This window comes from Lichenostomus cassidix, chromosome 4 (assembly GCF_008360975.1).
Source record: "Lichenostomus cassidix isolate B80296 chromosome 4, HeHo_3.0, whole genome shotgun sequence".
In the NCBI taxonomy this organism is placed as follows: Eukaryota; Metazoa; Chordata; class Aves; order Passeriformes; family Meliphagidae; genus Lichenostomus; species Lichenostomus cassidix.
Window position 1 is genome coordinate 41,955,855 of NC_139484.1, and position 20,031 is coordinate 41,975,885.

Consider the following 20,031-nt stretch of genomic DNA (forward strand, 5'->3'; position numbering starts at 1 on the left):
GAGTTCAACATCAGGGGCAAGCAAATCAGTGACTGTGTGAAAACTCACAGTTCAAGTGATGGGGGGCTGTCTGCCTCTTGCTGCCTCAATCCTTTGGTGATTCAGGGGCTTTGTCAAGCAAGTAGACACAGCTTCACCTTAACTTTAGCTTTGCTGTGATTACTTCAGGGAGAATGGTAAAGAATCCCAAACTGTGTTGGAGGAAAGGCTGGATGCAGCAGTCTGCATATGGGTGTCTGTTAGATAAAAGTAGTAATTATTTCTCCAGAAATCCCAGAAGTAGCTTTTCGAAGTAGTGCAGTGATAATATCTTAAATTTATGACATTATTATTTAGGTTATCTAACAGCCTTTTAAGAATAATACCTATTTCAGTGTTCTCCCATTCTAAACCTGAAATGGTAGAGGAGGAATTAGTTTTGTGCCTGCATTTCTATACCTCATATCTTCACCTGTGGCTTTCTGTTGTCATAGAGTAGGACAGCAACATTTTTTTCTTAATAAAATGTCTTTATCTTATTGATGCTGAAAGGTGAAGAGTGCATGCAAGGAAGTGTGTGCATATGAGGAATAGTGTCTAATGCACTTAAACAGTCAGAGTGGAAGGTGGTGCTTGATGTCAGGTGTCCATTACAGCCAGGTGGATTTTGCCCATAGCATAGTGGGCTAACATCCTCAGCCAAAAGGTTGGGAAAAGTGCATTAAGCTGAATCTACTTAAATGTTTAACAAAATTGCTGTGGACTCTGACCTATACCCCTCTCTGTATGTAAGCACAGATAGGTTTTTCAAACTGAAAAGGGGAAACCGTTCTCAGTTCATTAATGTGCTGCTCTTCATTTCTCCCCAAATCTGATCATTTATTTCCCCAGCAGATGGAGTGAAAAGGGAGTGCAGATCCTTGCACACCTTGTCCTGTTCCTGGTCACTCTGCTATAGATGAGGCTGTCTGTGGCAACACATTCATGTGCTTGAAAAGCAAATGTGTCCACCTGTCTTGAAGTGAGGCCTCCTGACTTCCAGCTTTCAACTTTACTCTGATTTACCCATGAGGCTTTGTGAAAGCAGGTGATTTGTATTTGCATCAGTACAGTGGCTGAGTTTTGTTTTGTGTGAGAAATACACTGTTGCCACTAAATCTGAATAGTCTGCAAGTACCTTAGGACAGAACCAGCTAGTGACTGGTATTTCTCTGTACATATTCTTTCTAAATAAGCGTTACAGTACTGGCATCTTGTTTCTTTCTAGATATGGTAAGTTATTAAGTGAAAGTGCTCTTGTGACTCTCACACATCTCTAACTCTTCCCCCCCTCTCCCCCCACCAAGTCAGTAATCTAAAAGCCAGCTTTGCCATTCTGCTCTGAGTGGGGACTTTTGCTCAGACACCCTTTCCCAGAAGGGGCCTTTATTTTTCTTCCTACGTTGACCAGACCTTTTGGTTTTTTTCCCAGGTATCTAGAGTGTGTGAACTTGATGGGGTTTATTGTGACTGTGGGGAATACATGGCAGCCTGCAATCAGGAGAGTCTGGTATTGGGGAGTCCCACCATGCTGATGATTCTCTTTGTAGTTGTTACTGTTCAAGTGAGAGTGCAGTTGTGATTGCTGCAGCTTCATCCGCTTGGTTGTTAAATCTGCTGAGGTAGTTTCTCTTGTGTTGGAGAAGCTGTCAGCTCTTCTGGACCTCAGCTGGCTCTGTGCATCTTGGCAAAGAGGTGGGATGTCATGCCAGGGCTGTCAAACTCTTGTAGCTCTTGTAATATGAGAGACATGAAACTTGGCAGCCTCGGTTTGAAAGAAGTCTGGTGGTGAGACCACAGGAATGCTCTCTAAGTTGATATTTGGTTTCCTCTTCCGTAGTCAACATTTTGGATATATTGACCTTCTAGGTACATACATGTGAGATGATTCTGCTCAGGCCATGTGGTGAGTCTATGCAAATGTGGACTTCTGGTCTTGGTTCTGTTGCTGTGGTTTCAGTTAGCAGAGCTTGACTTTGGCTTTGTTATTACACAGTTTGATTCAGAATAGAATCAATTCACCTGTAGTTGGTTTGGGATCCAAATTTTTCGCTGGTCTAATTGTTGATGTACATACATATTGGGTGTTGAAAACTTAACAGGGATCTTAGTAAACATATTTTGTGTTATTCAAAGAGTGAGTATTTTATGGTTAAATACCGGAATGGTATTTTCTCCGTGTAGAATATAAATTAGTTACACTTTATATCAAAGAGTAAGATAGAGATAGGCATCTCATTTATCAAGTTAACCTATATTATTACACTGAATCAGTGGCTGTGATAAGACTTTTGCGTGCTTTGTCGAATGGCTTTTAAAATGTATTTTTCCTTTTTTTCTTTTAATTTCTTTTAAACCCTTCTCAGTGGTCAGAAATTAAGTACTCAGGGCACCAGTCAGACTATCATGTGCAAGATCAGAAGAGCAGGACTAACTTGAGCACTTGGTATTTGCCCACAGATTGAACATTGTCCTCCTGTGTGACAATTGTTCCAGTCCCTGGGTACTGTCCTACCTTATGACTTCTGGAATACCTAGTTTTGACTAGGAACTTCCTTGTAAATGGAAGAAATTCAGCACAAGGAAGGTTATTGTGCCTAGTGTATTCCTAGAACTATTTTGCAGACTACTGTTCCTTGTTACTTCTTTCAGCAAACTTTTGAACAACTTTAAAGTCTAACCACTAAATACTGCTTTGCAATCCTGAAAGCTTTGCTGTTGCTGGACTTGCAGAGGACTGAAGCAAGTGGTTTCCAGGTGCCAATCCCTTCTACCACTGCTTCTTGTGAGGCAATTTCCTTTGGAGAAAGTTCCTAATGCAGCATTAATTGCTTGCAGTTGACATTTGTGAGCAGTATAGTACCCAAATGGCTTGTGAAAACACCTCTGGTATGTTTAATTTGGCTCAGAGAAAGCAGAACCCCTGTGGTGGATTTGAAGGGAAAACATGAAGGTAGAAACAGCTTCCTCCTCCAGGAACATCCCCCAATACCTGATGAAGGAGGGAGAAAGCACTCCTAAATACTCTCTAAAATTAGGGAAACAGAAATAAGAGATCCAGTGGATCTTGTGGATTCTCCTGGATGTTCTGCTCAGCTCAGCTTTTTTTTGCCTCAGCTTTTGGTGGTTAGGGCTATGTTTTTTCCTAGCCAGGAGAAGCTTAATGACTTTTCCCCCTATTTATTTTCTAAGATTACTCAGCACTGGGTGTGTGTTGTGGTTTGAGATTTTTATTTTGTTGGGTTTTTTTCCCCTGCCCTTGGGTAGGCAGCCCTTCTCTACGCAGGCTGCTCCAGCATTCTGGGATTTAATTCACTAGACAAGTTGTATCAACAAGCTGTGCATGCAGTCCTGATTGAGCAGGACATGAGGATCTTTATTTGTGCACTGTGAATTGGTGGATTTCCAGATGGAAATTTAGAAACTGCAGCATTGTTGACAAGCTTTGTTGAACTTGCTGCTGGTAGAGGAAATAATTCTCTCATGCAAACTTAAATGAACTGAGATTGCTTTCAACAGGAAGTTGGTCACCCTTCACAAAACAGTATTTGGTTGTGCAAGTTTAATTAACTTTTACTAGGTGCCTGATCAAGAGTTGTTTATTTTTTCCAACAGTATTTCTTCCTCATTCCCTAACACCCCCTCACCTAGGCAATGTGCAGCCCAAACACATGGCCATGTGCGAGAATTGTTTTCCTGCTTCTTTAAGCTGAAATGCAGGCGTTTCTTAATCTGTGTTCCAAACTAACATCAGCTGTATGAAGTTCCTCAATTATGCTTCTTTGTATTGGCCCTGTGCAGGAGCTTTCCACCTGCACTGCAGAGTGGTGAAATACTTGCTGTACCAAAGTGTTTCTGACTTGCCTCTGATCCTTGCCTTGGATGATAGTTCTGTGGATTTCTGTATTGTTAAGTGATTGTTTGACACAGAAGCTGCCATTTGTTGCTGGTATTTGGCACAACTAAATAATGAAGGTCTGTGACCAACGTAAATCCAGAATATTCTGTCTCAGTTAGTGATGGGGTATGTATTATGTCCTTGGATGAAAAGCCCAGAAAGCTCAGCTTTGGAGAAGCTCGTGCATGGTGATGCTTTGAATCCTGGTGCTATGTACAGCTTTGAGCCAGGGAAGCAGGTTTTGACTGTAAGAATATAAAGGTATGATTTAAATAGAATCTTTGCCTGTCCCTGCACAGAATCTGTAGAAATTGAAGTAATTTTTTTCCTCTCAAGACTCTTTTTAGATAGCACTAATGAAAAGCTCCTTTATCTGTGTTCTCCCAGTTATTTATTGCTGCAGATTTGGATTTCTTAAATACATTTTAGCCCACTAAATGGTATTGTGTAGGTTTCTGCTAAGAAGACTGGATGTCTGATTGTAGAATGACTGCTTGAAGGTGTACCAGATCAGAATGATTACCTCTAAATCAACATACTGCTGTCACTGTCTGTATGCACTTTTGCTCCATCAGGCTTATAAAACCACTGAAGGCAAAGCCCAAATGGTTAAATGTGAGTTGAGCTCTATTGCAGGCTGGGTGGTCTATAATGGCACCAAATCCTGAAGACTGCAGAGGACCAATCCATGTATACAAGTTAATTGCCTGACTGAGGGTGCTGTATAGCATAAGTTAATATGTGATCAGTTCTTGCAAAAATGACAAAGCTGACTCGCAAAAAACCAGCCAGAGGAAGAGAGGGGCAGTTTTTTCATGTTAATCATGAGGCCCTGTTAGGTTGTCAGTTATTCAGGGGTAATGATCTAGTTTATTATAAAACCAAAGTGTTGCTTTTTCACTTGGTAGTACAGAGACAGTACTCTGCCAGTGTGTACAATGTCCTCTGGGTGTGCATCTCTCTCATCAAATGGAAGTCTGTACAGAAGCTGAAACTCACTGGGGAACATCGATAGGGATGTGGCACTGGGTGTGTAACACTTCTGTCACTGCCTGTGGCATTTATTTTGGCCAGTCTTGAGTTGAACTCAAAGCTAATGTTCCCATATAACATATAATTGTAGTTCCAGTGTGTCTGCAATGATCTGGTGATGTATATACACTTTACTCATGTCGGAAGTTGTCAAGTCAGCTATTAGTTGAATGGGGAGAACTTCTTGAGAAGTTCACATTTGAAATTCTAACATCCTTCGGCTCTCTAATTAAAGTTTTGGTGGAGGCTTAGCTATACTGTAAAACAAAAGGTAGTCTGTAACAAGCACCATGTGGATTTTATGCTTGACTTGAAGCAAATTGATTAAAGGAAAAATATTAAAATAAGAGATTTGTACCTTGAATAAACTTGAGTGTTAAGGAAGAAATTTCTAATTCTTTGCTAGACTACAGCATTGTTGTGGGATCTAAGAGGGCCTGACAGGATGATTTCTGTACAGGAGCTCTGAGTCCTGCTGTTGCCCTGCAGATGCAGAACCCCCCTCTCCAGGAGTGCTGCTGCTCAGGTCTCCCATCTCAAGAGCCACGGGGAAACTGCAGGGCATGACTGGCAGCCTGCATGTCTGGATCTCTGTCAGGGGATCCCTTGGGTAGCCTTGCCCTGGCAGCCTTTCAAGCAACATATGCCCAGCTTGCCCTTCTCTCCAGCTTGCCCTTCTGTCCAGTCCTTCATCCTCAAGGTCCTGGTGGAATTTCAGCCCTTGTGGGGCTGCAAGCAGCCTGTAGTCAGCTGCGTCAAGCTGCGCAGTGAGCTCGTGCTTTCCAGAGAGCACCGACTACAGCCTGCTACCCAATAGTGTTGCATAAAGCAAGCTGGTGCTTGGTTTTTGTTTTGTTTTGTTTTTAAATCAGGTCTGCAAAACTGCTACAGAATATTTGTTGCCATTTGTCGGTTGCAGATGTGCAGTGCTGTGTTTAGCTTTGCAGAGCTGGTTCCTCTTGGATTCAGAGGGTTTTTTCTTTTGTGTCCAAAAGGAAAACAACCAAAAATGTAGAAACTCTTGTATAAGGACTGATCTCACTGTGAGAAACAGTTTCCTTTGTAGGAAAAACAACAAAATTTTCTTTTGAATATAAACCAAATGTGTTTTATTTGGGTTATTTTAGCCTGAGACTACAACATTGGGAATAGTGGTTGTGAATTGCCCCCTTGCTCCACATCCCAGTTTTGCAACACTGCAGGTGAAATACTGGCAAAACTTTTTGGATTTAGACTACAATCTAGCAATACTTGCTGAAAATCCTCAACAACCATTACACCTTTAGGGCTTCTAATCATTGGGTTGGTGCTGCTTCCTCTTTGGCTACCAAAATATTATTTCCTGTAACCAGTTTACTGCAGTTTTGTTAGGTGGTTTTTTTTTTTTCATTGTATAGAATGAATAGCCTTAAATATTTCTTAAGTCTAAGGGCTCTGCTCTTTAATTGGCAAATGCAGCATCTTCAGAATTAAATTCTGCTGTGATGCTGGTGCTACGCAAAAGTACAGTCCTAACTCCGTAGTAGAATTTCTTGTAGAGTCAGTGGAAACTGCTCATGGCTGGCTGTAGTCTTTACTGAATGAATGACCACTTCTGCACAGTAAACAACTTTTGAGTCTGCAAAAAATGCAAGCTGATTAAATTTCTGACTTGGTTAATGTGTGGCTAGCACAGTTTTTCCCATGGGAAGTTTTCTTGTGTTTTTGTAAATAAAGATAAAGTTTGGATGTTTTGGAACAGTGTCCCAGAACTTGGACAGTGCAGGCCTGGCCAATCAGGCCTGGGGGAAGGCTTCTGACTGACCAATCTGGGTGACTTTTGAGAACTCTATAAATGTGATGAAATCAAAACAATAAAGGTCATTCCTTCTTGCCACTGAGAACCGATGCATTCATTACTCTGCTAGCTGCTCAACAGCGACAGTTAATGTGACAAATCCTAAGCATATTGATTAATTCTTCAATTTCTACTGCAAAGGAATAGTATGGTAAAGATGTTGCTCTTTCAATCATTAGAGACCGTTTTTATCTGCTTTTTCATATAAATTAAGTTAAAAGTTCATTGCACAGAATATTCCACTAGAGATAAGGAATACTGCTGTACTTACTGTATCTTGCTTCACTACAGGTTACGTTGAGAGTACTCCAAAGGCTCTGTAAACTAGTTCATATCATATGTCTGTGTTAAATATAGCCAGTAGCTGAAAGGCTTCTCAGTTTTAGGTGAAGATCTGAAGGGCATGTAATGCACAGGAGCAGATGAGTCTCTGTGTCCTTAATTGTCTGATTCCATTGATACAGTCACCATCCTAAGAATACTGCTAATGTCAGCTATAAGTTATATATACTCACTCTAGGGCTGCAGGCCCAGATGCTTCATAAAAAGTTCAGGAACATGGAAAGTTTCAAGTTAGCACATAACCTTAAGAACTCTCAGTGTATGCTGCCTGGCACATTGTGGTACTGCTTTAAGCCATTTCTACTGTGACCAAGTTGAGGCTCATTGTTAAACAACAACCTTTTCTTCTTCCCCAGGGTTACAACTGGCATTTCAGCCACCACCCTTGCATTATGGTGCTGCTTTTGCAGAGTATTGTTGTCTCTTATACTTGCTGTTTTGTGGAAGATTTGTACTTGTCAGTCAAGAGGACATCAGCAGCAGACAGTCTTCACTTAAATATTATTTATTAATCACACAGGATATTTAAAACCCAAATTTAAAAGAAACACAAAAACCAAAACCATAAAAAAACCCATAAAGCCACAACCAAAAACACATTATCATTTGTTTTGAGAATCCAGGATGTAATGACTATTCTGTGCTGCTTCCCAGTGTACTTGTCCCTCTACTGGATTTGACTTAGCTCGGATGAGAAGCAAGGGAAGAACATGGGGCAAGTTAAGGGAATTGACAGCTCTGTAAAAGAAGAGAAACTTCTAATAAAGAGGAGAAAGATTGGTGAAAGGACTGACCTGTTAGTTCAGAACAGTTTGAAGTTGGTTTAAAGGACAATGGGCAGCAAGGGTGCTGATGGCTGAAATTTCATCAAAGAATGGGAAATTATGGTCAAGAATGTATGATGAGAGATATCTGGAAAATTGCTGGATGTCTGAAGACTAGCTTGAAACTCGAGGGCATTCCTGAAGAGCCCAAACCATATTTGCTCTATGTGAGCAGTGGGACACACCTAGCAGGAGTTCACAAAGTGTGTTTGTTCTTCATAAACCATTACCACCTTTCTTCCTACACTGATAATATTTCAGTCTCCGAGGGAAAATTCCCATGAATAATCCTGGCCCATTGTTTCATAGCTTCAAGATACCAAAAAATATGAATGCACCCTTTAAATGGTAGCACTAGACAAAATCAGTTCAGCAGAATTCCAGGAAACAGAGGCGAGCTGTGTTTGTAATCCCTATCTAGTCAAATAACTTGAACACTGATGAGGATTGTTGAACATTGGGCTCTGACAGTTGCAGACTTGTTTGTGCCTACCTATTCAATCAAGCCTTTCAAAAAGGACCTGAACCTTGACCTTCCAAGGAAGTGCCATAATAAATGTACTGTTTGTTTTTTCAAGTTTAAATTCCTTACTTTCATTTTGAACTGAAAGTTTATCCTTCCTTTTACAAGGACATAGGCTTTTGCTAAATGATTTAATTGTGATAAAATAGCGGGGGAAAAAAAAAGTCTCCAGAGTGTCTTTCTGAAAAGGTGATGTCTTATTTACCAGTAAGAAAGAACTCAATTTCATTCTTGCAAGTTCCTGAAGAGGAACAGGCTGAGTATTCATCTCATGGGAAACCATGCACAGGCTTTGTTTATGATGATAATGGATAAACAAACTATAACTAAGTATATAACTGACTGTGTGTGCAGTTGTGTATGGCACCATGCTTTGAAAACCTCGTGAGCAGTCTGGCACTTTTAGCAAGGAAGGTTGTCTTAATGAAGCTACAAATACGAGCCTGATTAAGTTACAAGAGTATGCTGGACTATTCAGGTGAGGGGCTTGTTGCTATTCTCATCCGTACATTCAAATAGGTAGCTTTGATTTTGTTTGATCATGCACTTAATCTCAGACAATAAAGTACACTTGCTTACTCGTAGTGTGTGAATAGCTGGCATTTGTCCTGGCATTTGGCTGGTGTGTGCTTAGCTCTGTTATGTACGTTGAGTTTCGTCGTAACAATTGCTGTAAAACAGAGGGTGGGGGAATGACATATGCTTTTGCAGAACTTTGTGGTTTAGGAGGTTGCATGTACCTCCAAATCCCCAAAATACTGGATGTAATTTCTAGACAATGTTAAGTATCTTGGTTATCTAAGTAAAAGATGATGGGCTTTATTTGCTGCTTTAAAAAACCACTGGGCCAGTCTTCTGAATATAAAGTTCTCCTAAAACTACCCTTACAATAAAATTCAAAAGTTGTTAATTATTAAAGGAAGAACTGTGTTATCAAGACACTGTATAAATCTGTTGGATTATTGTGTGTATTATGTACTTACAAGTAATATAAAACTGCAGATGGAGAGAACAACCTAACATCCTTAAAGATGGAACAAGAAGGATGGCCAGAGTGTATAAGCAATTAAATAGATAAGGACTTTTCATCTTAGGAAAGCAATGGCTATGGGCAAGGAAAAGAAGAGTTCAAAAGCCATTGAAACTTTCCAGTGAACCAGCAAACTGTAGAGTGAATCACCAGAGGCTATGAGTTTGGGGAAAACACTAGCATCACTATCTCAAGCAACTATTTACTCACTACTAGGACAAACTACCAGGGTTGATGTACCTGTTAGGATCAGCAGTCAAGTTTTGGGGTAGTCTGATTGGTGGTGTCATGATTTGAACATCTTATGGGATGTCAACACTTCTTGCAAAATTTCGGGATGTCTGATTTCTGCATTGGAACTGCCATTCTACTTTACTTGTTTCATATCTTAGAGCCAAGATGTTAACTGATTAAAATTCATGCTCCTTGTTTACTATAAATTTTATGTTATGCAGTTGCTTCAGTCTTGAAGCAATCAGGCAAATAGCTAAGGAGAAGGCAAAACCTGATGGTTTCTGCCTCTGGCAGTGATAGTACTCCTTCAGTCAAACATGCCTGTGTGATTGCTTGCAAACATAAAACTTGCACGTTATTTGTTTACTATAGCAAGTGTCTGACATAATTTTGGACTTCTAAAATGGCTTTGACTAAAGCATACAGATATTGCTTGGCTACCCTGTGGGATGGGTTTGGTTTTGGTTTGGGGATTTGTTGGGGTTTTTTGTTCTTTTATAAACACCTTCACAGTACACTCACTTTTGATACTGCGTATTCTTAAGCAAGCAATGCCATTAACATATGAGCACTTAATATAATTCACTTTTAGGGGTAGATTGTACTTATAATGTTTTAAATGTTTGGGTGAAGTTGGTATAGGAGCTTAACCTATCCTCTCTATAATAGTTTGAATTAGCATGGCAACAGGCTAGTTCACATTAGGATGTGACATCACTGAGGCAGAACAGAGAGCTTTGAAATTTGCAGCTCTGAATAAATTCAGCATTACCTGAACCATTGTGTGTTTTCCTAGTGCCTTCTTATGGAGCACATTCGAGTAACACTAAACATGTTGGGAGGGATGCCTGGTTGCTGCAGACTCCCTTCTGGATGATGCCATTTCTGCCTTCAGTTGTATATGCTGAAAAAGTCATACTTCCGTGATTGTGTTGTGTTCCAGGACATAGTCGAGTAAACTGGTTGTGGTGTAATGTGTTAACATATGAAATGCCTTGTATGGTTTTTGATTTTAGGGACTGTGGTAATCATGACCATATAATACAGTTTTCTGCTGGAATGCTGATGCGGCATTTAGTCTGGTATCAAAGCATGTTCAGTTAGTTAGAGCACCTCTAGACTGCCTCCCTGCATGTCTGGGCACACCCTCTCCTTTCAGATTTATTCCCCACCCCATGTCCCCCTTCCTACAGGCTTCACAAACATAGCTCATGGGTTTGAGTAAATGCTGCATGATGATTTGCTTCAAAGAATCAAGTTCCAGATGGAGTGCCAGAAAAAGCATTATTACTGTCTGCATTGTGACACCAACACACACTGACTTGAAATGTTGTAGTAATTTGTCAACCTGTGGTTGAATTATGTATTGTAATGGATCTGGTTTTGATTCCTGTTTACCTTGCACTGAATGAGCCACTGTCCCCCTGCCTTTTAACAGCATACCCCTGGACACCTTGTTGGTTAGTAGAAATGACAAGATCTTGCTCTGAGCCCAGTTATATATGTTGTAGAGTATTTCTCCTGGTTCTGGGGCTGTTAGCAGCCAATCCCTTCTTTTTGAGGAGAATCTACTTGCCAAGCTTCTTTCCCCCCCCCCCCTTTTTTTTTCCCCAGGTGGTACTACTGTTATCACAAGCTCTTCCATCTGTTGAGGAAGGGGAAAGGTTAGAGCTCACATAGTGAAGATTTCCCTGCTGTGTGTAAGCACTTGAGGTACACAGCTGAAATTTGGTAAGCTAAGCTCTGCTGAAGGCACAAAACAGCTGAACTGCTTTTAGCTGCACTGTAGTGTGTGGAGAAGGCCAGGCATGCATGATGCTTGATGTAAGGCAAAGTAAAAGCAAGTTTATTAGTATTTAGTTTAGAGAATTCCTCAAGTCACTAGTTGCCAGGAACAGTGTGTTCTTGGGGAGGGCAACTGTTGTCTCTTTGCGTCTGCTACTGACCCCCCCCGTGGAGGAGATGCTGGACTGAGGTTAATTTTTCATTCAGCCTTCTATGGCAAATCTAAAACTAAAGAATTTCTCATCACCAAGAAGTGTTTTCATAATCTTAATGAACATATTGGTATATGGAGAGTTACAGAATGTCAGTTCTTTGAGGAGTAACGTTCATCTAGGTTACAGGTATTTATACACCATAGCTGATGATTAGGAATACCTCTCCTTTTATGCAGAATGCTTTCAGGACTCTAAATGTGGATGTGAAGCTCTATGTGAAACTGGTGTACTTGCGCATGAAAGTATTGATTACTAAAGTGAAAATTTGCTTTAAAAATAGTTGAATTAGTAATTTATTGCTATATGCTCTCTGCTTATGTGAAAGTCCAGAGCACTGAGTAAACAGACTTATATACATACATGTACACCTTGATATATACAACTTTAATGTCCTCCCTCATTTCTCTTCTCACTATCAAAACTAATTTTATTTTTCTTGGCGCTTCTTTAGCATCAGTTGAATCAAAGTTTGCTTAGCTACCTGTGTTTTAAATTTTGGCATTATTAGGCTACACATACTGTAATGTAATGCATTCTTCTTTAAATTCTTGGGATCTTAGTCTTACTAAGTCTTGATATATTGAAATTACCTATTTTCTGCAGAAAGTAAGTTCTTGAAAGAGGTAAGACTTCTGGTTTGATGAGTTACTGCTGAATCAAAATGGAATCTTAGCTTTTGTTGCATGACGAGGTGAGCAAGCTGTGTTGAGGGCTAGTCTCCAGACAAGTAGAAACAAGTTTTAATGTCTCAAAACAACACTGAAAGCAAAGTTTGCAAATATTTCTCAACAGTTGATTTTGTGGTTGACTTAAACTAATGGAAAATTATTCAGAACAGGTTCTTTCCATGCCTTCAGGGAAGACTTTTTTGGAAGATCTTTTCAATCTGCCTTAAGTTTCCTAACTGAAGATGGAAGTAAGGGCACTACAATTGTTTATGCTTCTATAGGGATTGAATAATAGTGGGTAAGCAAAAGATCTAGATCAGCGTAGAGGAACCAGGAAATTTTTTAGCTAGGCAAACCATTCATCTTGGGGGAGGGATTGGGGGCAGAGAAGGGTGTGCTGTCTGATGTTGGTAGCTTTTGTTTCCTTGTTTCATGGTCTTTTTTACTCTCAGTCTGAGTCACATGTTCAAAGTACCACGTGAAGACAAGGTTGTGGGCCAGAAGCCACTCTGAGTTTGATTCATAGAGCAGGCAAATTCTTGCAGTTCTAGAACAGTCTGACTTTGCGTGTCAAAACTGTTCATGGGCCCTGCAACTTTATATTTTTCATTATTATGGTAAAGGATTTATTTTGAATGTAGTTACTCAAGCTGTGTTTCCAGCTGAAGAAAGTAAGGTTTAAGGAAAAAAGTTAATTTTGAATAATGCAAGAAGTAACTTACCTGTCACTACTTAGTGTGCTGTCTTCATTTTACGCTTTACGAAGTATTTGTGAATAAGTTTATTTTCTTTCCCCGGCTGTGGTTTCCAGAATGGCTTACATGGTTTCTGTGAGGATTTAAACTTGTTAAAGAATCAATCAAGAGTTTCTTCTCAGAATAAACTTGTTTCCCAAAGTAGTCTTTGATTCCTCTACAAAATATGATCACAGAATTATTCTTCAATGCCCCTAATCAACATTGCCTCAGCAGAAATCTGTTGTTAATATTATCACATTTTCTGGTCTTGTAACAACTGTCTTGTACTGCATCCAGTATTGTCATCATAGTTGAAACAGTCAAATAATTTTGGATTTTGACATAAATTCTTATGTGAATTATGAGTTGTTCTGCCCACCCTACATACTTATGATTATGTACATGTCCTGTTGCTTATGATGTACATGTCCTGTTGCTCTCTTCACACCAAATTTCAAATATGTCATTACATCAGTGTCCTCATTTGAGGACAGCACACTCTGATGTCTGCATTTTTGGTTAAACACCACAGGCCTGTTTGCTCATTGTTTTTGATGGCAAGTATCCTTCTTCCTGCTCTCTGATTGGAGAGTGTAATGTGTGATATGGTAGATCTGTGAAGGTGTTCAACACTTGTCCAGTTGTCCTTTTCCTTCAGTTAGGAAGCTGACCTTTGTCAGTGAGTGCATCTTCAGCCTGATTGCCTTGTCAGATTCAGTAAACTTCCCACCTGTTCAGATTTTATTGCTCTGAAAGTGAGCTGCCTGCTGGCAGATTCCCCGCCCACTGCAGCCATATCTTGTAAATCTGAAGTTCTTCCTACCTCTGGTCTCGTTTCTGGTACTAGAAGCCTTTCATACAGAGTTGTGCTATGGAGGTCATCCAGCTGCCTTGTACTACTTGATCTTCTCTCTTACCCACGTTCTTGTAGTTTTGGTACTTGGGTGCAATCTTAGTGCTTGTTAGGAACTTGTCCCTATATGTTGCAAGGGCTCTTCTTTACTGTTTGAGTTTGTGCATCTCCACCCCATGTGTGGTTAGTTGTCCTCCATTGTCTGTCCACATCCATCCCACCCTTTGACCTTTCCGTAGGGTTTTGGGTCAGGATATGTGGCTGTGCTCTGCTGGAGAGGACACTGGAATTGTCTCCTCACTTGGCTAATCTCGTGTCATCTTTACAAAACATGGAGGCAGTTACCTGGTATGGAGTTGCTCTCCAGGGACTCTAAAGGGGTCTCACATGCATCTACCAGTTGGCTGCCCCAGCAGCATGGGGGCAGTGTACTGGTGTAACCCCAGAGCTGATCACAAACCTCCTTCTGTTTCAACTCAGATGTCTTGAACAACTCCTTGAAGATCGTCAGCTGCCTTTGCTATGCATTGTGGCCTCAAAGGGCAGGAAAAAGGCCTTCAGTGCAGAGAAAACCCAGTCTCTGGGTTGTTACTGCTCTGCATCAGGGGATGAGGACTGAAGTTTTTCTTCACTGGGTTTCTGAGTGTTGCTTCTATGTTGCAGCTCTGATGTCTGAAGACTAGGAGTTTGGAAATACTGTCTTAAAATCCTGGTTTGGCTAATTTTTTTCAATTTCTTTTTAATTCTAGAACATTTGAATCTTCTTGGGAAACACAAAAACAAAAAACTGCTTTTTAAATATCTTTCAGGACAATTGACACATTTCAGGGAAAAGCAGTTGGGGGTTTTTTTCCTCCAAAATTCAGAAGAATCTGCTTTCTCTGGGATTTTAAAGAAGTCTAAAATGAAAACGGTTTAAAACTTAGCCTTCAAAATGAATGTTGGAAAGTCTGATGACAAAGCAAAGAATGGCTTGAAGTCTTCCTTACTTATAAGGGATGAAAATGGAAATAACTATGCATGTGACAGAGCTACACCTTCCTCAGAGAATTGTGCCACTAAGATACATGGTAGTTCAGCTGACCAAAATATAGTGGCTGAGCATGAAGGTGATACCCCTTTTGAAAATAAAGGTGACTTGAGAAGTCTTTTAAACCAGCAGTGTATTGAAGTACTTGATCTGGAGAACACACCCAGTAAATACAACTGGACAGGAGCTCCAGTGGGAGATACAGATGCTGCGTGCAAGTCTTCTGTGACTGAACAGACTTGTATGTGTCCTTTGAACTGTGAATTGAAAGCAACAACAGACTTACAGAAAGGTGACTTTGCTATGGCAAAAATGCAAAATCAGAGTATCAAACACTCAGTGCCTTACAGTCAGACTGACTCTAAGTGTGTACTAACTCTTCCTGATTCAGAGCAAAACACACAGTCCCTGAAAAATGGTAGGGCATGCTGCCATCTGAACACAGTGGATGTTACTGATGTTACAGGTGAAAGTCTGGGAAATGCTCAAAATGAGGACATGCATCTGGGAGAAACATTGATCTCTTCTGCAGTATATACCCCAGAGAAATTTCATAGAACCAGCTCAGAAGGAACACGTAATTTCACCTCTTCATGTGTTGAACACTATCAAAAAACCACTGTCAAGACTGATAAACAATCACAGGAAACGGAAGCACAGGCTGTAGAACTAGCTGTTGGATATATAGATCCTTCTAGGCAAGATGCATTATCACCATTCATTAGTATTAATGAAGATGACCAAGTGAAATCGTTGCAGATTACTCCTGACCCTGATGAAACTGGGAATTCCAATGCTGAAACATGCATGGATAGTCTTGTAAATAGTGTGCACCTTCTCCCAGTAGATGAAATGGCTGGAGAGCATCTATCAAAGAAAACTAGTGAACCCTTAACCAAAGAACAAATTATCTCTGAAAATGCTGCTCTTGAGGATATGCACAACATCCCTTCTGTATCTTGCGATGTACCAAAATTAAAGAAGTCTGTTATGCCTGAGCTGAAATGCGAAGCAACTTTTGTGGTCTTCAGTCCAATGGCTGATGAAAGCGATTTGTCTCTATGTACTTCAACCCCTAAAGAACAATCAAAAAATAGAACTTTTTCTGTTTCAGCTTTAGAAGAACTTGGAGACAAGTCTTCTAAACTAAGACCAAATGATGCTTTTGTAGGAGGGCATAACAAAACGTCTATGCTGAAAGCTAGTTCAGATCAAACTGCAAAAAAACCAGTGGGCAGGTCTCCTATTGCATCAACAATAACCAAAGCAAGGAAATCAGAGATTGTTAGTTTTCCCAAGCCAAATTTTAAAAATGTTAAGCCAAAGGTTGTGTCCAGGCCTGGGCTACAGTCAAGAGACAGTGCAGCATTAAAACAGTCTTCCCAGTCCCCTCGACTGTCATCTGTCTCTTCACCTTCATGGGTTGGTTCCCCAAGGCAATTGTCCTCCTCTATAAAAGTGCTGAAAAAGACAGTAGATCTAGCTAAAGATACTAAGGTAGAATTGCCTGTAAATAAGCCCCATAAGGTACATGTCAACAAACGCCTCTTCCCTAGCCAAGTTGTACATGCCACAGCACATCCCAGAAACATCCCAGCTTCCCACAAGACTTCAAAAACACTTGTGTTAAAGCAAAGTACACAAGACATTGACAAAGCAAGCACTGTCCATTCGGTGAGCTCCTCCTCTTCTGCTGCACTTCCAACATCTGGAGAAAACTCGAAAGAGATGCTAAACGACAAAATGGAAAGTTCAGACTCATTAATGATGCCTTCTGCTCAAAACATTGACCTGACCAATGGTGAAAAAGGGCAAAGCAGCAACATAGGGGTGCTTCTTGAAGCGACGTTGGTAAAAGATATGGCAAATGAAACATTTGATGTGCACTCTGTTCCTTTGGTAAGTTTTGTTGCTTTCATACTTGTCTTTTTTGTATATTTGCAAAAAGGAAATTTGGTATTGCACAGTGTGGAAATTGTAGAATGGGTTTGGTGTCTACAAATGTAACTGTAGTGTTGATTTCTAGGTGGAATGTCTCCCTAGTAAAGTGAAAAAGTATTGTTTTACAAACTGATTGCAGTTAGCCTAAAATGCAATTTAGTGTCTGCACCTTCATCTTACTCTTTAGTATAAAGTTTTTTTAGTAAAGTCTTTTTAAGACAATACAGTTTGTAAGATGTCTACTAAAAGCAAACAAGTCTTAATTTTGTCAACCTCATAAAATTGTGTAGCATATCTTGGTGAGGTTTTCTAAATAAAACTTTTAATATACATTTTTTCAAGGTAATTGTAGTGGTGCTGTAACTTTAAATAGACATTCAGTATTTTCTTTTATTTCAAAATGTGCTTTAGAGCTAAAGTAGACTTTTTAAAATTAGTTTTGTAAATGTGTGCATATATTAGCAGTAACATTAAGTCACACAAAACCCAGAGACCACTACATTGGTGAAACATTTTATTTTTAACATCTTAATTTCACTGTCTGCTTTGTGTAATTTCGGGGTTTATTTGTTTGAAGTAGAACTGGGACTCATTAGAATAGTTAGGAGCAGTCAGGAAATATTTCTCATGCAGAGGGCATATACCTGGTTTTAGGCTGTCCGCCAACTGGAAGGTGCAAACTTCCTGGCCTGGAGGTATGCATGTGCTGGTTGGTTGGGAAATATTTTGGGATGAGTCAGCTGTCTGTCAGGAGAAATGTGCTGCTTTCAAATAGACTGAAAGAAGGTGAAAAGAAAATCAACAGTGGGAAAGAAGGGAATAGTGTTGGGGTTGGGTTGACCAGGATTTCAGGAGGTGTGATAGGGACACAGAATTGGAGTCTTGGTGCTATATGAAGGCTCTCCTGTTGCTGGCTTGTGTGTTCAACAGCTTACTTTAAATCTTTAAATGGGTGAAATGGAGGCAGCAGCTGCTACTGTTAAAACTTTCATGGTCTGAATTTTTGACAGGCTTTACTAATTTGCCAGAAAAATTCCAGTAAAGCTCAGTATGTCAGGGAAGCTACTTAGAACATTTCTGAAAAATTGCACAAGAAATTAATAAGTGATATTATTTATTAGAATAATAATTTAACTTGAAAACCTAAATTAGCACGGAAGCAAGGATGGTCTATTTTAATTCTAAAGTCTTCAAGACTTTGGATTCTGCGTCAGTCCTTACTTTTGGTACTAAGGGTCAGAGAGAATGCTTTTAATTCACCCTGATGCCAAAAAGGGAATCATTGTGATTTTAATGGTTCTTCTTGTACCTCGAAACTTGTACTTTTGAAAAGTACAGATTAACATCTGAAAATGAAGATGAGGATTGGAGTCAAAAGTAGAAAATGCGGTACTCCAACTGGATTGCTGCAATCAGCTTGGGTCACAGAAAAGCACATGAAGAGACACTGTAAAGACACACTGTAAAACTGTATCTTTATAGACTTGACAAGAGTGGCCGTGAACTAATGTCTGTATAAACTGGAGCAAGAATTCCATGTGAAACAGATGTTTCATACATATAAACCAATTATTTTAAACCTGTCCTGGGTCCACTCTTGCACTTATGTTTTATCTATAGTATCTCAATGTGAAGGATTTTTAACTGTTATGACATAAACCTAGACCAGGAAACTATTATAAGGGCTGTGACATTTTGGGTAGTACAGGACAACTAACTTCTCAGGGCATTAACTGGTGTGGATTGTTGGTTAAGATATTGAGATTAGGTGTAGTCATGTAATTGAGTGACTTAATTAGAGTTTAGGGAGGAAGAGGAAGAAATTCCTTTGTAAAATGACCTCTGTAACCTCTTTTTAGTGTGTTGGTCATTACTAGTGATTAGCTTCAAACTAGTAGGTTGGTGTTGCTGAAGGCCATTCAGGAGATGGTTCTTGAGGTTCTGAACTTCAGATGTAGACAATGGGATAAAGACTGACTAAACATATTCCCTACTTGGGTGGTCAGTATTCCATTACAAATGCAAATGGAGATCTTTAGTTTCACACAGTGGTGGTGTGTGGGTTGTATTGTTGGTGTTTTGGTTTCTGTTTCTTTCTTAAAACAGATGCCTTCTGTGAAAGATGGGATGACACAAGGGAAAAACATACCAAAGAAAGACCCAATCACACTACGAAGTGTATTAACTCCCAAGGTTAAAATGGTGCCATCTGTATTGACCTTGAAGAGAGGATGTGAAAATAAAACCATCAGCACTGCTAAAATGCCTTCACACAAAGAAGCTTTTCTGTCATCAAGCTCTGGTAAGAGAATTTTTCACTGGAATATTACTACTTTATCAATTTCTTAAAATTATGGTATCATACTTAATATACTTTCTGACACAACATTGAGGGTGGTACAGAGCTGTATTTCAGTGCTAAATACAATTCTGTCTAAATTGTGAATTGCTAGTATAGGGGCAAAAAAAAAGGCAGGTTACAACTAATAGTTGTAAAATCTCATCTTGTAAGGAATGTGTTTAGGAGGGTGTGATGCTATTAGAAAAATCAGTATTTAAGTATTATTTATATCTGGTTATATAACAGTATTTTCTGAAATTACAACTCAAATTACTTGAGAGAGAAGAGGAGAAAATAGAGTGCTCAGGTACAATGCTCTTCTGATAAGCAACTGTATGCTGTCCCAATGGGAATGAGCCCTTATTTCAGGACGTAATATATTTTGTTCAACCTAATTTTAGTACAGCTCTGTAGTTTCTCAAAAGGGGAGAACATAATTGAAGGTGAGGCTACTGCTTGAGCTGCTGATTAAACTCTGATAGATTAATAACAAGGGCAGGGATGAATCTCTGATCTAGTCTGTAGGTTGCTGTTCAAATCTCATGACTGGAAACTACATTCTGTGACTGTATTATGGAGATTAAGAAATGTGCTGGTAGGTTATGTGCTGGGGGTTTTTAACTAAGTGTCACAACCTAACTAGTTGCAAAAGTAGCCTGTGAATGACTACACTACAGTGCACTGTAATTTGGAAGGTACACACCCAGCTATACCCAGTAAAAC

General features: G+C 39.7%; 1 protein-coding gene across 6 annotated transcripts in view; it reads left to right on the forward strand.

Annotated features, from left to right (window-relative positions):
- Positions 1-20,031, forward strand: part of MTUS1 (microtubule associated scaffold protein 1) — a 116,657-nt gene that overhangs the window by 17,985 nt on the left and 78,641 nt on the right. For 5 of the 6 annotated variants that reach the window (XM_085058850.1, XM_085058851.1, XM_085058848.1 and 2 more), the window contains 2 exons: positions 14,746-16,925; positions 19,074-19,269. In XM_085058850.1, coding sequence (XP_084914976.1) covers positions 14,931-16,925; positions 19,074-19,269 — 2,191 coding nt within the window. In that variant the 5' untranslated portion in view covers positions 14,746-14,930. Of the gene's footprint in view, positions 1-11,352; positions 11,470-14,745; positions 16,926-19,073; positions 19,270-20,031 lie in introns of those variants that run through there. The other variant, XM_085058849.1, reaches the window with a different exon arrangement.